This window comes from Macaca fascicularis, chromosome 7, assembly GCF_037993035.2.
Source record: "Macaca fascicularis isolate 582-1 chromosome 7, T2T-MFA8v1.1".
NCBI lineage: Eukaryota > Metazoa > Chordata > Mammalia > Primates > Cercopithecidae > Macaca > Macaca fascicularis.
This window is the reverse complement of record NC_088381.1, coordinates 35,118,613-35,139,533: the sequence shown is the minus strand read 5'-3', so window position 1 is coordinate 35,139,533 and position 20,921 is coordinate 35,118,613. Positions and strand designations below refer to the sequence as shown.

The 20,921-nt window shown below is 35.9% G+C and overlaps 1 protein-coding gene across 2 annotated transcripts in view; it reads left to right on the top strand.

The window, feature by feature from the left end:
* Positions 1–20,921, top strand: part of ADAM10 (ADAM metallopeptidase domain 10) — a 157,061-nt gene that overhangs the window by 76,778 nt on the left and 59,362 nt on the right. For both annotated transcript variants that reach the window (XM_065547969.2, XM_065547970.2), the window contains one exon: positions 9,965–10,065. In XM_065547969.2, the coding sequence (XP_065404041.1) occupies positions 9,965–10,065 (101 nt within the window). The remainder of the gene's footprint in view (positions 1–9,964; positions 10,066–20,921) is intronic.

The window sequence follows — 20,921 nt, the reverse complement described above, 5'->3', positions numbered from 1 at the left end:
CCTGGGCGACAGAGCGAGACTCCGTCTCAAAAAAAAAAAAAAAAAAAAAAAAAAAAAAAAAAAAAAAAAAAAAAAAGATTGTTAAACTTTATTTTACCATTTCAAAATGGGGGCCTCTTCATTCATGTAGAGGCTTCCTCATCTGTGGAAATGTCGGGATGTTGCATCTAAAACTTTTAAAAAGTCACTTAGTTCCATATTGTGCTTTTGAAGTTGTTTTGTGTCACTTAGTGACAGAGACAAAAGGAAGGAATATAAGAGGGAAGAAATAATTGAATTGGTAAGTATTGATAATAGCTAGCATTGTTTGTATCGTTCACATATAACAGGAAAACTGTTTTAAAAAGCATTCTGGCTATACTTAGGTCCAATCTGGAGACTGGAAATCTGCATAAGCATGCTGAGTTGTGACAAACTATGTAGCCAGCTGAAAAGTTGAGGTGTGGAGTGCTCTGATTGTTTGACTTCTGAACTCCCACAGTGCATATAAGTGTATTGATTAATCTCTCTACTATATGTTTTAATTTGTATGCTTTACTAAGCATTGACGTTAAATACTGAACTTATTTATACACAGTGATAGTATTTGAAAGAAATATAAAAATTTAGTGGTATTGTTGACTCTGTCTTTTCCTTTTTTTCTGAGTTAATCTCTAGGGAAGTATAAATTAATTTTTCTAAACAACTCACAGACACAAAAGCCGAAAAGTTGAGAAGGCCACAAGATACGGGAGTTATTTAAAGAATAATATTTAATTAGAAATGTAGGATACTACATTGGAAACTTAAAAAAAGTCACAGAAAAAGAGACAGTGGCCGGGCTTGGTGGCTCACGCCTGTAATCCCAGCACTTTGGGAGGCTGAGGCGGGTGGATCATGAGGTCGGGAGATCGAGACCATCCTGGCTAACACAGTGAAACCCCGTCTCTACTAAAAATACAAAAAAATTAGCCGGTCGTGGTGGCGGGCGCCTCTAGTCCCAGCTACTTGAGAGGTTGAGGCAGGAGAATGGTGTGAACCCAGCAGGCGGAGCTTGCAGTGAGCCGAGATCGCCTGCACTCCAGCCTGGGTGACAGAGCGAGACTCTGTCTCAGAAAAAAAATAATAAAAAAACAAGAGACAGTGAGGGACTTAATTCTTTTTAGCAGAATCTGGAGAAAATATGCTTAGACTTTTCATATTATGCATATTATGCATTTCATATTATGTAACTTTATATAAATGGGATAACAGTTGAAAATTTTAGATCAGGTTCTTTTCTGATTGGTTATATATGTATGTATATGTATACATGTATATTCATATATATTTGTCTTAAAACATCAATATGAAATATTTTAGCTGTAATGAAATACAATGAATTATTTCAGAAATATAAGAGTTTTAAAACTAAAAAATTGTTATTAGAAGCATTTACAGTGTCAAAAAAACAGCTGCAGCTTTTTTTTTTTTGGCAATTACAGAGTGGTATTCAGTTAAGAGTAATACTTATTTTGTATAAGCTGCATCAGAGAGAAATGAAGATGAAAAACTACCATCTCCATATATAACTCATTTGTGCTGTGCACCAATAAGAACCTGTTTTAGATTTTCATGCTGGCTTACAACTCTCATACTGATTTAGGCAAAGTTAATGGTTATTGAAAATACCACCAGGATGGACTGTCTGTCTGTCCTTCCATCTATCTGTATTTTTTTTCTTTTTGCTCTCTCATCAACTGACTCTCAAGGATGGGCTATCTAGAGACACATTTGGTAGTGTGGTTAACTGTTAGTGTGTTAACTGTACAGTTTAAAAACAAAGCCTTACCTTTAAAGGCTTTAAAAGGAGTGAGTTGTGTATAGGGATGTTAAATAATTTGTAAACAAAGACAAACACTGTGCTAGAACCAGCTTATTCATTATGATCATCTTCATCTTCCTCCTCTTCCTTATCCTCTTCGTCCTCCTTTTCCTTATTCTTTTCAACTTCCTCACCTTCCTCCTCTTCTTTTTTTTTCAGCATTGACGTCTCCCCCCCTGCTTTTTTTTTCTTTTTGCTGCATCAGGCCTTCCTTTAGCTCAGTATGCAGCAATATCCATTTCTTAGTTTTTCTTCAGCTTCACAGCCTTCTTTTCATAAGGCTGCTTGTCATATGTACCTTACTGACTTCTTTCCAAGTTTCTTTGGAACATCACCAATGGATAGGTTTGGATATTCTCCTTAGATTTTTGGGCAGTACTCAGAACAAAATAAAAAGACTGAAGGAGCCCTCTTGAGTACATTGGGATCCCTAACCTTTTTTGTTTCTTCTTTAGGATGGATATAAATTTCTCTTTAATAGCCATCCTTGTCCCCTTTGTCATGTCTTCAGATTTTCCTTTCTCTTTAGCAGATACAGTTTTCCACCTCTCTGAGCACTTTTTGAAAATTCCGAGAAGTTAACTGAAGCATGAGTGCTGCTGCTTGTTCTCGTCCTGAAAGTTTGCTCTAAGAATGCATATGATGACATTTTGCCTCTTGGCTTCTTAGGATCTTCTTTTACCAAGTTTAGTTATTTTTCCTCAGAGAAGCACAGAGTCACCTAGTGCTCATCTGGCTGTCACTTGCCCCAGCACCATCTCTTTGGAGGTCAGTGTACTGTAATGGCTATCAGAAATACATGATTATTTGAAAATAAAAAAAGCTTTTATGTTGTAAAGCAACTTTGAAAGTCACCCTAACAAGTAAAATTATATTTGAAATTTTTGTTTTTTTCTTTTGAGAACTATCTTCTCATGATTTTGTAGTGTTTGAAGTGTTTTACAGATAAATTGAATAAGAAATTTTATAATTTTAGTATTGTAAAATGCACTAGAATTCAACCCTCTAAAGATGACGGAAACTGAAGCCTAGAGTTATAAAACTTGTGCAGTATGACATGGATCCATGTCTTTTTGGCTTCCACTCCAGTGCTTTATTTCTGTTACGTTTTGAGTTAGGAGAGTTTAAAGGCAAGAACTTAATGACAATAGAGACAATGACAGTAAAGATTAAACAAAAGAGTTATTTTTGGTATTGATTTTGAAGGTGAGCCATATTTACTACTGAAAAGGCAAATTTATATTTTAGGCTCACTGGAAACAATATGTATATATATTTATAGAGGTCTCACTATGTTGCCAGGCTTGTCTCGAGCTCTTGAGCTCAAGTGATCCTCCTGCCGCGGCCTCCCAAAGTGCTAAGATGACAGGTGTGAGCCACCATGCCTGGCCAAGGCTCAACTCTTATGAGTGATAAGTTATAGAAAAACTAGAAGAAATAGCATTTAGGAGTATGCGTACGTATATGTCCTAGGAATACTCGGAGCTAAACCTCAGGCTTTCACATCTCTTGTAGCATAATTCAAAGATTGATGTTTGTACCAGTGACCTTGTAAGAGTGCCTGAGGATATTGGTCCAGGACTCTGGCCCTGGAAAGAGCTGCTTCTAAAGAGGCATTGTGAGATCTGGTTTATTATAGAAATGTTATATTCTCTTCATGATTTATAAATTGGGGGATTAGATAGAAAATCTCCATAAAGCCGTCTTGCTATCTTGTGTTTATATTTGAACATAAGTCTAGAATTCACCGATGTGGATTTTATTGGTTTTAGCTTCTAGAGACTTCTTAGTATCATTTTTTATAGGCAAGCTTGTAGATCTACTAGTTAAAACTGTTTTTTGGTTTTAATTTGTTTGCTCAAGACCATACAAGTTAGTGGTCATGGTACATGGTAGGGAGAAGGCACAGAAGGTAATATGTCAAAGAACTAAGGCATGACATACGTATGAAAAGAGTTAGAAATAAAATCAAGGTGATATATTAAAATGGCTTTATAACCTTATACAGGTAATGTACTTTTTCTTGGTCTCATTTTCTTCAGGTATAAAATGAGGGTGTTAGATCATGGTGCTAATATCTCTTATCTCTTCTAAAAGTTAATGGTTCTGAACTACTTTTCCTTTAAAGGTGGAACTATCTTGATGGATCATGGCTGAGAGAAATAAAAAGTAAAAATAAAATAAAATATTTTTGTGCTGATTACCAAATGACTATATAAAATGGCTATTCTTATATGTAAATTAAGTATTTTGCTTAAGTAAATTAAGTATTCTTTTATGTAAATTAAGTAAATTAAAATGAAATATGTCCACCCCGTTAACATTTTTGTGAATAGCCCTTCAGATCTCACATGCCATTTTAAATTTCGTTTACAGTATATCTTAGATCTCTTTCTGTGTCGATAAACATAGCTCTACATTTTTCCTTTAAATGGCTACATAAAATTTTGTTGTTTCCTTGATAAATGTATTATTTACCAACCTGCCAACTAATGGATGTGTAGATTGTTTCCTCTTTTTTACTGTTAAAAATTGCAACAGGTAACATTCTTGCACATATTTTCTCCCCTCAATATTTTTATGGTTATTTTCTTAAGATTAATTTCCTAGAAGTAGCATTGTGAGACATTTGCATTTTGATATATATTGCCAGATATCTCTTTAAAAAGGTTACATAGATTTATACTGTTAGACCTATAAATTAAATATTGACTTAATAATACCTTAGTGTATAGTCTGTGGACACACTTACCCAATTACTTAACAAAAGTGTCTCCTATTTTTTTTTTTTTTTTAAATACAGGATTTAATCAAGGTCTACACATTACCGTTGATTGTCACATCTCTTTAGTCAGTATTACTCTTTTAACAGCTTAATTGAGGAAAAATTGATAGCAATAAGCTGCTTATATATAAAGTATATAATTTGATAACTTTCAACATATGCTTATGTCTATAAAACTATCATAGCATTTAAGATAGTGAACATGCCCATCACCCCCAAAAGCTTTCAGTGTAATTCTCTCCTCTACTCCCTGCTACCCTCTTGCACTGATCTCTAGGTTAGTTTGTGCTTTCTAAAATGTTATATAAACACAGTTATACATTACGTACTCTTTAAGAAAATCTGGCTTTAACTCAGCATAAGTATTTTGGAATTCATCCATGTTGTATGTATTAAAAGTTAATTTTTTGTTGATAAATAGTAGTCTGTTGTGTGGATACCATGATTTATTAATACATTTGCCTGTTAAGGGACAGTTGGGTTGGGTTACTACAGACAAAATTACTATAAGGTTTTTTGTATTAACTCATCAAGTATTACTTGATTAAAGAGAAGATAAATTTTGAAGAGGCAAGGGGATGAAATAACTACTAAGGACCAAAAAGTCTTGCTGTTTTGCCTGAGCTCTAGAGAGGGGGCATTTGGAAACAAGACAAGCAAAATACCCAAATAATTTTAATTTAACCTAGTAGCATATGCAGCATATACATTCTCTCTCCTCCAAGCTGATAATACAACTTAGGTGTAATCTCCTAGAATTTTTTCCAGACCTCACAGTTCTGGGTATCCTCTCTTTACTGCTGTTTATGTATTGATGAGTCTTCCTTATCTTTTGAATCCAGTAGGTTACAGGTCTTGGTCATATGACTGACCTTTGAGAGGCATGGAAGGAAACCAGCTGTTGACTGGATGAGTAAATTAAATTCAACCTGTGTTTAATAACCTGTGAATGATTGCAGGGAGACCTTAACACTTGGGAAGTTGGTACTTAAATGCCATGCTTGTTTACATGTTGGACACCTCAGCTAGACTGAAAGCTCTTGAGAATGCATGTTCTATGTCATTTATTTTTGTATCCCTGTTGTTTGGCATATAATAATTTTTCTTATTTGTTTGCTTAATAAATTAATGCAATTAAAAATAACATTGACATGTGATTAGGAAATTTATGTGTACACAGGTCTTAATTTTGAATGTTCTGTATGTTATAGTCAATCTGTAAAGTAGTTAGGAATTTAGAGCACACTTTGCTGTAGAAACAATTTAAAGTGTTAGACAATTCTATTTATTGTAGGTGGAATGAAGGCTAAAAGGAGGTTAAGGGAACCAGCAGTTTACAGGTCTTTGGTTACCAGATGACCTTTGAAAAGAGGCATAGAAACCAGATACTGGCTGAAAAATTAAATTCAACAAGTATTTATTGGTTTGTGAATATACAGGAAAGAGAATTTTAAAATTTCCCCTGAAGATTAAAAACCTTCAGGGGAATTTTCAGTAATAGAGAATCAAAATGTGGTAAATGCTACAACAAGAATGTCATCAAAGCCCTGGGGTAGTGCATACTACCTCAGTGAGGGAGCTTTAGGGAGATTTAGGAAGACTTCCCTGGGGAGGTGGAATTTGACTTGAACCTTGGAGATCTTTTGATTGCTAGAGGAGAGAATCTGTGATCACAGAAGGGTCAGCCCTATTACTCTGGCTGCAACAATATTTCTTTTCAGTTGTCACAGCTTGGGAACTAGAGAAAGGAAAAGAGATTCACATGTTCTTTGGCCTAGAGTCACCCATTTATCCCTGTGTATAACTGTATAGTCCCAAGTCAAATACATGTAAATAATGGACACTTAAAGTTGGTATGTTACAAGTTTTCATTCCAAGTGTCAGTTGTAAGTTTTACAGGTTTAACAACTGATTAATTTGTTAATCAACATTTTTTGAGGGCCTAATCTGTACAAGACACTTTTAGAAACTATCCATACAATAATGAATAGGGCTAAGGTTCTTGCTTAAACACTTTAGAGTCAAGTAATTCTATTTGTAATTGATCAGAACAATAAAGCAACATTTCTCTGGTTGACCTGACTCCCATTATCCCTTTGGCTGCCAATACTAACCCTTTCTTTCTAAAACCCATGGGGTGGGGAGTGACATGCCTGGCCCTCCTCCTCATCTCTGTTTCCAGAGAGATCAGTGTTGTAAGTGCATGTGGAAAGTGGGGTCATCTTCAACTTCCTCCTTTTTCAAGGGACAATCACTCTGTGCTTTTCTTATGCCCACTTACCCTCCCAAAACAGAAATTAGACATGGGGATTGGGAAGACATGGGAATTGGTACTAGGGAGAAAGGACCTCCCATCCACTGGACTTAGGAGGAAGAACATTTGGAGTTCTTTCCTGTCTCCAAACTTTTCATTTCTTCTCAAAAGGAAAAAAAAAAGCCTATCCTTTCTTCTACTCTCCATCAGTGAATCCTTGTTGATGTTGGCAACTTTAGGAATATATGGCGATTTTCATGGATAAGGACCCCACCCCATGATACTCTGGATATTAACAAAAGTAATTTTTATGCAAAATAATATTATTCTTTAGAAGTCATTCTATTTTAAATTCAATTAATGTAGATTTTTAAAAATTGGATTTGGTGATTCATGGCATATTATTGGAGGGATTACCACCCAGTTTTGACTATTAGAGAGTCATCTCATAGCCAGGGCCTTGGACCTAGCAGTTAAGTTTCTGAGCTGCCAGTCACATAAGGTGGAGGGGTACCCTGCTGGAAGTAGTGAGGATGCAAAAAGTGAGTATTTTATGCCTAGTTCTTTTTGACAGAGAATCTGAACTGTAAATATTCCTCCTCAAAAGAGTGGATGATTGAGAGTTAACTAGAGCTATTTCCTGCTTGAGGTAGAATCACAATATATGTACTATTTATATTTGTGTCTTGAACAGCAAAACAAAAGCAAGAGGCTGGCAGAGGAACTGGAAGAAAGGCAATAGATCTGAAGCTGATCTTTGTTTTAAATAGGCTGAATATTCTACACCCATGACTCATTCTTTGTGAAAGAATATGCTGTTTGGCCTTTTCAGGGGAACTACAGTGCATCCTATGATTTAGCATCTCAATGAGGGCTTATTCATTAGTTGAACAAAGGCTTTTTCTAGAAATGAGGATTATATTGTTAGTAATTTTAGAGGGAAAATGTCATTGTCCATTTTTATAGTTAATGTGGTGACCAAGGAAAACAGTGTCTTTTAGAAGTTTTGAAAGTATATGGGAAAAATTGTATGCTTGACCCTTTCTATTGGGAGAGTTTTGTGCTGACAGAATTTGAAGCATATATAAATACTGTTTTGTTGCTTTGGAAATATTTGGAAATTTTTTTTACCCTAAGTTTCAAGCTTTCAAAAGGAATTTATATTTTTAATTCATGATATTTGAAATTCAATTTATGAAGAAATAAAACACTAATTCTTTTAAAATTCTAATGTTTTAAGTAACAGTGTACTAAATAAATGTTTTATTTTTTTGTTCCCCTATACATTAATAACCAATGGTAAGTGAGTTTTAGTGTTTTGACAAAAGATTTTAAAGGTCACAGAACAATTGTAATTTTTTCCCCGTTGATTATTAAGATCATTTTGCATAGTTTCAGCTTGCATGGTCAGTTTTATGACTGGCAGTTACTGGTGTGGCAAAGTAAGAACTGCCTGGTGTTAACTAGGTGAATGAAATTGAGAATAGACTGGAAATTCAGTTGCTAGCTGGCATTAAGGAACTGCTTGAGGTTATAGATTATGACTTTTAAATGAGACTGGTCATAATTACTAGTTTTTCTTTAGCCTCATTCAGCTTCAGGAGGAGCTTCTCTCCTCCATAGTTACACTTCTGAAGTAAGAAAGACACCACTGCATTCACCATCAACTCCCTTCAAGGGTGTTGGGGTGGAGCACAAGGGAGTTGATGGTGAATGCAGTGGTGTAATTATAATAATAATTGACTATGGGATTTATTTATTTATTTATTTATTTATTTATTTATTTTTTGAGACGGAGTCTCGCTCTGTCGCCCAGGCTGGAGTGCAGTGGCGCAATCTTGGCTCACTGCAAGCTCCGCCTCCCGGGTTCGCGCCATTCTCCGGCCTCAGCCTCCCGAGTAGCTGGGATTACAGGCGCCCGCCACTGCGCCCGGCTAATTTTTTTCTATTTTTAGTAGAGACGGGGTTTCACCATGGTCTCGATCTCTTGACCTTGTGATCCGCCCGCCTCGGCCTTCCAAAGTGCTGGGATTACAGGCGTGAGCCACCGCGCCCGGCCTTGACTATGGGATTTAAACTAAATAAGGAAGAAAAAGAATATCTTGTGATAGACAAGAAGGTGGTAGCATTGAATTAAAGGGTCTTACTGATGTTAAAGGGTTGTTGGAGCCTAGAGGGAATGTGCTGAAAAGATAAGTGGTGGAAAGAAAGTAGAATACTGGAAGTTGAGATTATGAAGCATTTTCAGTTACCAATAATGACAAGTTCAGAAGTGTAACTACGGAAATGAGAAGCTGAGGTAGGAAAAAAATCATTGGAGAAAAGAACTGAGTGTATTGGAAAGATCATCGTCATGAATGATGAATGATGATGAGTGAATGATGAATGATGTCATCAGTCATGATGATGGGGTGGTGTCAGAGAGACTGACAGTGGGTCAGGATCTAAAAATAAGGAAATAAGGGCAGTAGTGACTTGGGTGACAACAAATGCCTGTAATAAGTTGAGGTAGTCAGTGATATAGTCTTATGACTGTAAAAATTGAGCTACTGTGAGAATAGTCTTAATGGTCCTAAGGGAGAAAGTGGTAGAAAGTCGTGTTTTGTGAAATGAGGGGTGGGGGAGTATCTTCCCAAGAATAGGAAGAGTTTTGGGGTTCTCCTTTATTTTTGCTAGTGTCCTCCTGATGGAGGTCAGGAATGCTGCAGAAGGATTCTCTTGACCCCTGCCAGATGATGAACCAGAAACATAGATATTCTCTTGATGACAGCCAAATTCAGTATATTGATGATAGGGTCAGAATAATGAGTGATTACTGTCCTTTTTTAGAAATCACAAATCATCTGTATGACAAAAAGCTCAAGACCAGTGGTTTTTATTGAGGGAGAACCTAGGAACCTGCTAGGTTTTAACATTAAAATGCCTAGCATAATGCCTTTTCCATAGGTACTCAATAAACATTTACGGTTTTCATTAGTTAAGACAGTTAAATTTTTATTTATAAGATTTATAAATAAAAATTATTTATAATTGGTTATACCTAAATATGTGACAGTAACGATATTTCTTTTTTGTATTTTAGACTATCCCCATAAATACGGTCCTCAGGGGGGCTGTGCAGATCATTCAGTATTTGAAAGAATGAGGAAATACCAGATGACTGGTGTAGAGGAAGTAACACAGGTAAGGATTTTAACATTAGCTTGCATTTAGGAAATGGAAATGAACTTGAGGATGTATATCTACATTTAAAAATGTATGTTCTAGAATTTCTGAAAGATTTATACCACTATGGGGAGTGGTTTTTAATGCTCAAAGAGGCCAGGTAACAGGCCAGTAACAAAAAGATGGGGCTGAGGTTTGAATACAAATATATGTGACCCAAGAAAAATTACACGTCTAAAATATACTATCCTTTACATATTTTGTTATAAAAGAAAACAAATGTTTTATATAAATGTAAATATTTATATTAGTATTAAAATTAGAGTGACCACTTGCCTTGGTTTGCCAAGGTATTCCTCATTTTCAACACTGAACGTTGTGTGTTGACAGACAATCTGATTAGTCATGTTAATAAAAATCTCAGGGCTTTTCATATTTTAATTCTTCTTTTTTTCCCCTCCTTTTTCTTTAGTCATAGGTGACAGGTTATAGTTATTCAAAACATAAGTTCAAAATGAGAAAACATTTTTTCTTTTATGATAAAACATTTATTGTATATTTTGGACATCCTTTCTAAAAGTAGTATGGTAGAGTAATGTTTCCTGAGCCATGAATATTTGTATTCAGATCTATTCCTTGATCAGTAAAATGGCATAAACAGTTCTGTTTCAGGTGGGTCTTTCTAGTATTAAGTGAGATTTTATTTTTACATATATTGAAGAGATACATATTGATCTTCTGCCATATGTCAGAGACTGTGGAAAGTTCTGGGAATATGTGGAGATTACGATGAAGGCTTATTCTCAAAAGTTTATCGTTTAATTGGAGACACAGAGAAACAATTTAGAGTTGTGGGAGATAGAAGAGGATTAAGTATAGGATGATATTCTACACATAAGAGGAATAGCTGATCTAGCCTGATAAGTATTTGAAGGCAATAATCAGACCTTAAGAATAAGTAGGAGTTAGGTTGGCCACGAGGATATGGAAAGACTATTCCAAGCAGGAGGAACAGTACGTATGAAGGCCAAGGAGACAGAAAGATCAGTAAAGAATTTTTAACATGGGGGTAGAGTTTAAGACTAGAGTTTAGGAGACTAATGAGAAGTTGTTGTAGTTATTCAGTTGAGAAGTGATAGGGGCTTGTACTGATGTATTGGCAATGTGGGTAGAGGGGATGAGATTACAGACTGTTAGATATGATAGAATTTAGCAGGGTGGCTTGATAAAATATTAAGATACAACAGTAGGTTGCATTTATTTATACCACGAGTAGATTACCAGAAATATAATGAAAGAGTGGATATTGTTAATAGTATCAGAGAATATTGTGTATTATAGAATAAATGTAACAAAGAATTATAAGACCTATATAAGGAAAATAAAAACTTTATAAAAATATTAAGGAAGATTGATTTTAAATGAATGGAGAGATATACCATATTTGGGAAATAATATTTAATATTATAAAAATGTCAGTTCTCCCTGTATTGATTTGTAGATTCAATGGTAGTCCAATACACATTACAACAGGCTATTCACAACACTCAATGGGTCAAAAATGTTACATGGAAAAGTAAGGACTAAGAAGAAGTAGGGCCCATTTAAAGATGATGAACAGGAAAGAGGGAAAGAGGATTTACCCTAGGAGGTATTAAGACTTGTAATAATAATTGAGAGTGTGATAGCACAGGGATGGACAGATTAACTAGTGGAATAAAAATGAGTGCTTAGAAAAAGACCCATGCATGTATGAAACTTTGTTATGTGGTAGAGATGCAATCCCAAATTAGTAAGGAAAGTAGTGGGTACCATTGAATAAATGGATCCAGAAAAAAAATGTTTATTTGAAAAAAAGTCGAAGTTGGATCACGATCTTACACCATATTTACAACAAAAAAGTCCAGATGGATTGAAGTATTAAATGTCTAAAATGAAAACTTTGAAACTTGTGGATTTTGCTTTCAAGCTGTGATAGAGTAACTGTTATCTAACTAGGCTTTCTACAATAAACAACTAGAAAACCAGACAAAGTATTTCTTTCTTTCTTTTTTTTTTTTTCTGAGACGGAGTCTCGCTTTGTTGCCCAGGCTGGAGTGCAGTGGCGCGATCTCAGCTCTCACTGCAAGCGCCGCCTCCCGGGTTCGCGCCCCCTCCCGAATTCACGCCATTCTCCTGCCTCAGCCTCCGAGTAGCTGGGACTACAGGCGCGCACCACCACGCCCGGCTAATTTTTTGTATTTTTAGTAGAGACAGAGTTTCACCGTGTTAGCCAGGATGATCTCGATCTCCTGACCTCATGATCCACCCACCTCGGCCTCCCAAAGTGCTGGGATTACAGGTGTGAGCCACAGCGCCCGGTGTCAAACAAAATATTTCAAACAATTATTTTCAAACATTAGAAAACAAGCATTGCAGGATTGAGATCTCAGAGTGAGGAAATAAATATCTCTGTGATTTCCCTGACTTTTTGAGTGGAGTCGAAATTTCAGATATGACACACAGAAGGAGATCTCAAGAAGAGTAAGTACACAACAATGTTGCTAAGTTGAAGAGTTAGAAGTCAGAATTCAGGAAGACTGAGGTGTCTGGACTTACAGGCACAATACCTGAGAGGAGAGAGCTTTGCTGAGAAAAAGCTCCAGATATCTGCATAGGTGTTGCCTTCCTTGAGTCTTAACTGAATACTAAGCTGTGCCTGCCTGCATAGGATGAAATTCTTTGAGAAAACTATGAGACAAAGAAGAACTACTGGGACTCTGTGAAATGAACAACTATCAAAAACAGTACTTGGGCCGGGTGTGGGTGGTTCATGCCTGTAATCCCAGCATTTTAGAAGGCTGAGGCAGGAGGATCACTTGAGGCCAGAAGTGCGAGACCAGCCTGGGCAACCTAGCCAGATCTCATCTCCATAATTTTTTTTTTTTTTTTCTAATTAGCTGAGTGTGGTGGTGAGCACCTATAGTCTCAGCTACTCTGGAGGCTGAGACAAGAGGATTTCTTGAGCCCAGGAGGTTGAGGCTGCTGTGATCCATAATTGTGCCATGGCACCCCAGTCCGGGCAGCAGTGCGAGACCCTATCTCTCAAAAAATTACACTTAGTAGATACCTCAAGCCATGGTAGCAGGGCTAACCTAGCCCTAGAGTAGAAGCTACTTCAGACCTGCCCTTCCTAAGCAGAAAAACAAGCCTCAAAAATGTCAAACTGCTTTTCAAATAAATTAGCTGTCTGTCAGAGAAAAGCTCAATAATATTTCTTTAAGGAGGACATTAAGTCCAGATACTCAACAATATAACAGTGTTCAACATTCAAAGAACATTACTAGATGACAAGAAACTGAAAAATATGATTCATAATAATAAGAAAAGCCACCTAAATAGAAACACAACCAGTAATTACAGACATTAACAGGCAAGGACTTTAAAATAACTATTATTAGTATGTTCAAAGAATTAAAGACATGAACACAAAAAGGAGAGAATGGAAATTCTAATAAAAAACCAAAGGAACTTCTAGGGTGAAAAGTATGTTATCTGAAGTAAAAAATTTATTGGATAGGCTTAAAAGAAAATTAATTACTGCGGAACTCAATATGAGTATACTTGAATAAAGGAAAATGAAACAGTAGACAGTATCCATATCTAAGCACAGAAGAAAATAATAGACGTCCGGGGGAAGAGATGCAGAAAAAAAATTGAAAAAATAATGCCTCCAAATTTTTCAGATATGAAGAAAAATTTCAATTCATGGTCCAAGAAACTCAATGAAACACATGCAGGATAAACACAAAGAAAACCATACCAGGGTATATTGCAATTAAATTATTGGAAACACCTGAAAATCATAAAAAACCATAAAAGCAGCCAGAGAAAAGGAGATAAATTTATATACAGGGGAACAAAGAGAAGTATAACTGGTGACTGCTCATCACACAGTGCAAACTGGAAGACACAGAATAACATCTTCAAAGTGTTGAAAGAAAATCTGCCGAATTAGGATTCTATATTCAGTGAAAATAATTTTCAAAAACAAGGGCAAATTAAATATCTTTTTAAATAAAAATTGAGAGAATTTGTGTCTAAGTGACCTACACTGTAAGAAACATTAAAGGAAGTTCTTCAGGTAGAAAAAGATACCAGATGGAAACTCAGATATACACAGAGGAGTGAAGAACATAAAATAGTAACTATATCGATAAATATTAAGCAGTTTTTTTTCTCATTTAAAAAAATCTTCAATAGATTATTACCTAAGTCAAAATAGTAAGGTATAATGGATTTTGTAATATACAGAGAATCAAAATTTATGACAGTAGCACAAAGGACAAGAGAAAGAAGAATGGAAGTATGTTTCTTAAACAATTTGTGAAGTGGTGTAATTTTGGCAGGTAAACTGTGCCGTGATAAAGATGGATATTGTAAACCCTAGAGCTGGGGTCAGCAAACTACTGCCTGTGGGCCAACTGTTTGCTTTTGTAAGTAAAGTTTTATTAGAACACAGGTACACCTATTCATTGATAGGTTGTCTATGGCTGCTTTTACATTATAGTGGCAGAGTTGAGTAGTTGTGATAGAGAACAACTACATGTTGCTTAAAAGTCTAAATGTTTACTATTAGGCCTTTTAAGAAAAAGTTTGCAGGAATTTCCTCTGCCCTGGAGCAACCATTGAGAAAAGAAAAGGAAATAATTTAACAGGTTAATAAAATAAATCAAATGTAATTAAAAACAGTTAAGAGAAGTTAGGAAAAAGAGAAAAAGGAACAAAAAACAGATGGAACAAATAGAAAATAAATAGCAAGATGGTAAGTTTAAATCTAATCATATGAATGACTGTATTAAATATAAATGGACTGCTGAGGTGTGACGATTGCTTGAGGCCAAAAGTTCAAGACTAACCTGGCCAACGTAGTGAGACCCTGTCTCTGTTTTTTTTAACTAAAAAAATACAAATGGACTAAGCACATTAAGAAACTGAGATGGTTAGAGTGATTAAAAAAAAAAGCCAGACCAAATTAGTCTAAAAGAAATGCAATTTAAATGAAAAGACACAGTTTTAACATTTAAAGAGCTAGGTGAGATGGTTCACTCCTGTAGTCACAGCTTGTCGGATGCTGAGGTAGGAGGATTGCTTGAATATAGAAGGTTGAGAGTGCAGTGAGCCATGATTGATTGCGCCAGTATAGTGTACTCCAGCCCAGGCCACAGAGTGAGAACCTATTTAAAAAAGAAAAAAAAAACTTATTGTTTTGGATTTGGGTCATAAAATGATGGAAAAGAAATTGGGTTTAGTTAATTATGCTATGTATTAATTTATGGATCCATATTCTCAGAGTTTATCATTAAGGACAGTCTTAAAGTCCTTAAGAAAATACAGAGAAAACGGCCGGGTGTGTTGGCTCACACCTGTAATCCCAGCAGTTTGGGAGGCCGAGGCAGCAGGATCACGAGGTCAGAAGATTGAGACCTTCCTAACACAGGTGAAACCCCATCTCTATTAGAAATACAAAAACAAAATTAGCTGGGCATGGTGGCAGGCACCTGTAGTCCCAGTTACTCGGGAGGTTGAGGTGGGAGAATGGCATGAACCCGGGAGGTGGAGCTTGCAGTGAGCTGAGATCGCATCACTGCACTCGTGACAGAGTGAGACTCTGCCTCAAAAATAAATAAATAAATAAAATAAATAAATAAGGAGAAAACTTCACATTTTATGAGGCCAGTGTTACTTTGATAGTCATACCAAACAGAGACATTACAAGAAAACTAAGCTACAGGCCAATATTCCTCATGAATGTAAAAGTAAAATTTCTTAAAATATTAGCAAGTGAAATCCAGCAATATGTTAAAAAATAACACATTATGCTCAAATGAAGTTTATACCAGAAATGCAAAATTAACATTAGAAAATTTGTGTAATCCACCACATAAACATAATAAAGGATGAAACCCCTCTGATTATCTCAGTAGACTAGTAAAAAACATTGCCAAATTTTAACACTCAACACATGGCAAACTAAAAATAGAAGGAAGCTTTCTTAGGCTAGTAAGAGCTTTTATAAAAAACCTACAGCTGATACCATGCTTAAAAGTGAGAGACTAAGTCCTTTTCCTTTGAGACCACGAATAAAAGCTTTTTTTTTTTTTTTTTTGAAACGGAGTCTCACTCTGTCACCCAGGGTGGAGTGCTGTGGCATGATCTTGGCCCACTGCAACCTCTACCTCCCAGGTTCAAGTGATTCTCCCGCCTCAACTTCCTGAGTAGCTGGGATTACAGGTGCGCACCACCACATCCACCACTTTTGTGTATTTTTGGTAGAGATGGGGTTTCACCATGTTGCTCAGGCTGGTCTTGAACTTTTGACCTCATGATCTGCGCGCCTCGGCCTCCCAAAGTGCCAGAATTACAGGTGTGAGCCACTGCGCTCAGCCAAGGAACAGAAACTTTTACTCAGCATTGTACTGAAAGTCCTAGCCACCATAATAAGGCAAGAAAAATAAGTGAAAGGCATACAGATTATAAAGGAAGTGGTTAAAGGTAATACAAGAGTATACCTAGAAAAAGTTGCTAGAATCAATAAGCAGACTTATCAAGGACATAGACTAAAAGTTGATATAATCAGTTGTATTCTATATACTGGCAATGAATATTTAGAAAATGAAAAAAATAAGTAAAACAGCATCAAAATATAAAATATGTAGAATAAATTTAACAAAATATGTGCAAGATGTGTACATGAAAAACTAGAAAATATTGCCAAGAAAAATTAAAGATCTAAATAAATTGAGAAATGTACTCTGTTTGTGGTTGGAATCCTCAATGTTAGTATGTCACTTCTCCCCAAGTTGTTCTGCAGATTCAGTGCAGTCAGTATCAAGACTTGCAGTGGACATTTATCTAGTAACTGACAAACTGATTCTAAAAGTTATACTGAAAGGTAAAAGACCTAGAATAGACAAAACAATTTTCAAAAAAGAACAAGGATGGAAGATTCAATAGTATTTGGTTTTTAAGACTTAGTATAAAGTTACAGGAATCAAGATAGGGTCATCTTGGCCTAAGGGTAAACATATAGGTAAATGTAGCAACATAGAGAGTTCACATGGTCAGTTGATTTTTGCAAAAGTCCCAAGGTAATTTAAAAGAGGAAAGAACAGTCTTTTCAACAAACGGTACTGGAACAACTGGATATCCATATGAAAAAAAAATTGAGATTCACCTATACTTCACACCTTATACAAAAATTAACTCAAAGTGGAAAGTAGACCTATATGCTAAAGCTAAAACTAAAACTAGGGAAAAACATAGGAGAAATTTTTGTGACTTGTGATAACAATTTCTCAAGGCACAAAAATTCCCTATGAAAAGCATGTAAACTGGACTTCATCAAAATGAAAAACCTTGCTGCAAAAAACATAGTTAAGAAAAATGAAAACAAGCCATAGACTGAGAAAATGTCCACAATATCTCTGATAAAAGGCTTTTTTTCCAGAATACGTAAAGAAATGTTATAACTCAATTAAAAAAAAAAAAAAAAAAGCACAAATGCCAATTAAAAAATGGACAGTGCACCTGGAAAGCCTTTCCAAGAAGGATAGGCACAAATAAGCCCAGACTGGGATGACTACAGTAAATACATAACTCCTCATTGCCCAGACATGAACCACCATCCACAAGCGTCCAGACCATCCAGGAAAACATGACTTCACCAAATAAACTAAATAAGGCACTAGGAACAAATCCTGAAGAATGGATCCATAGATAGGTGACCTTTCAGACAGAGAATTAAAAATAACTGTTTTGAAGAAACTCAGAGAAGTTCAAGATAACACAGAGAAGGAATTCAGAATACTATCAGATAAATTTAAAAAACAAATTGAAATAATTAAAAAGAATCAAGCAGAAATTCTAGAGTTGAAAAATGCAATTGATGTACTGAAGAATGCATCAGAGTCTCTTAGTAACAGAATTGATAAAAGAATTAGTGAGCTTAAAGACAACTTTGAAAATATAAAGTCAGAGACAAAAGAAAAAGGAATACTCTAAAAGAATGAAGAACACCTATAATATCTAGGAAATAGCCTCAAAAGGGCAAACGTAAGAATCATGTCCTTAAAGAGGAGGTAGAGAAAGAGATAGGGGTAAAAAGTTTATTCAAAGGGATAATACCAGAGAACTTCTCAAACCTAGAAAAAGATATGAACATGAAAGTGTAAGGAGGTTATGAAACACTAAGCAGATTTAACCCAATGAAGACTAACTCAAGGCATTTAATAATCAAACCAGCAAAGGCCATAAAGAAAAGGTCCTAAAAGCAGCAAGAAAAAAGAAACAAATAACCTACAGTGGAGCTCTAATAGATTTGGCAGCAGACTTTTCAGTGGAAATTTTACAGGCCAGGAGAGAGTGGCATGATGTGTTTAAAGTGCTGAAGGAAAAAATTTTTTATCCTATAGCAGTGTATTCAGGGAAATAGCCTTCAAACACGAAGGAGAAATAAAGACTTTCCCAGACAAACAAAAATGGATAGATTTCATCAACACCAGACTTGTCCTACAAGAAGTGCTAAGGAGAGTACTTCAGTCAGAAAGAAAAGGATGTGAATGAGCAGTAAGAAATAATACGATGATATAAAACTCACTGGTAATAATAAGTACACAGAATATTGTGTATCTGTTATTGTATATAAATTGCTCATATCTTGAGTAGAAAGACCAAATGATGAACTGATAAAAAATAACTTTTCAGGATATAGACACTACAATAAGGCATGAATAGAAACAAGATTAAAAAGCAGGGGGACAAAGTTAAAGTTTTTATTAGTCTTCTTTTTGCTTCTTTATGCAATCACTGTTGTCATCAGTTTAAAATGATGATTGTAAGATAGTATTTGCAAGCCTCATGGTAACTTCAAATCAAAAAACATACAATAGATACACAAAATAAAAAGCCAGAAATTAAATCATACCACCGGAGAAAATCAGCTTCACTAGAGGGAAGACAGGAAGGAAAGAAGGAAGAGAAGGCCACAAAACAACCAGAAACAACAAAATAGCAGGAGTAAGTCCTTACTTATCAGTAATAACACTGAATGTCAATACACCAAACTCTCTAATCAAAAGACATAGAGTAGCTAAATGGATTAAAAAACCCCAAAGATCCAGTGATCTATTGCATACAAGAAACACATTTTACCTGTAAAGGTACACATAGACTGAAAACAAAATGGTGGAAAAAGATATTCCATTCCAGTGGAAACCAGAAGAGCAGGAATAGCTATACTTGTATCAGTCAAAATAGATTTCAGGACAAAAACTGTAAGAGACAAAGACGGTCACTATATCATTATAAAAGGGGCCAGGCCTGGTAGCTCATGCCTGTAATCTTAGCAGTTTGGGAGGCTGAGGTGGGCGGATCACCTGAGGCCAGGAGTTTAAGACCACTCTGGCCAACATGATGAAGTCCTGTCTCTATTAAAAATACAAAAATTAGCTGGGTGTGGTGGTGGGCATCTGTAATCCCAGCTACTTGGGAGGCTGAGGGAGAAGAATCACTTGAACCCAGGAGATGGAGGTTGCAGTGAGCTGAGATCGGGCCACTGCACTCCAGTCTGAGTGACAGACCAAGACTCTGTCTCAAAAAAAAAAAAAAAAAAAAAAAAAAAAAAATATATATATATATATATATATATATATATATATATGTCAAGGAGTCAATTCAGCAAGAGGATTTAACAACTGTAAAAATATATATTAATATAGTTTGGATATTTGTCTCTGCTCAAACCTTCTGTTGAATTGTAATCCTCAGTGCTGGAGGTGGGACCTGGTGGGAGGTGTTTGGATCATGGGGGCAGATCCCCCATGGCTTGGTGCTGTTTTTGTGATAGTGAGTTCTCGTGAGAATTGGTGGTTTAGAAGTGTGTGGCACCTCCCCCTACAGACACTCTTGCTTGCTCCTGCTTCCAGTGTGTCATGTGCCTGCTCCCCCTTCACCTTCTGCCCATGCTTACAAGCTTTCTGAGACCTCTCTAGAAGCCAAGCAGATGCCAGCACCATGCTTCCTCTAAAGCCTGCAGAACCATGAGCCAATTAAACCTCTTTTCTTGATAAATTACTCAGTCTCAGTTATTTCTTTATAACAACGCAAAAATGGCCAAATACATATATGTACCCAACACTGGAACACACAGATATGTAAAGCAAATATTATTAGAGCTAAAGAGAGAGATATTTCAATACAATAATAGCTGAAGACTTTAATACCCCACTTTTAGCAATGGATAGACCTTCCAGACAGAAAATCAACAAAGAAACATTGGACTTAATCTTCAGTATAGAACAAATGGACCTAATAGGTATTTATAGACCATTTTATCCAATGGCTACAGAATACACATTTTTTTCTCCTCAGCACCTGGGTCATTCTCAAGAATAGACCATATGTTTGGTTATAAAACAAGTCTTCAAACGTTCAAAAAATTGCAATAATATCAGGTATCTTCTCTGACTACACTCGAATAAAACTAGAAATCAATAACAAAAGGAGTCTTTGAAACTATACAATTACATGGAAAGTAAACCATATGCTCCTGAATGACCAGTAGGTGAGTGAAAAAATTAAAAAGAAAATTGGAAAATTTCTTGAAAGAATTGATAATGGAAACACAACTTACTGGCTGGGAGTGGTGGCTCATGTCTGTAATTCCAGCACTTTAGCAAGCTGATGTGGAATGATCATTTGAGCCCAGGAGTTTGACACCAGCCTGGGGTCTGTAGTGAGAACTTTTCTTTACAAAAAGTTTTAAAAGTAGCCAGGTATGGTGGTGCATGCCTTTAGTCCCAGGTCCTTGGGAGGCTGAGACAGGAGGATTGCTT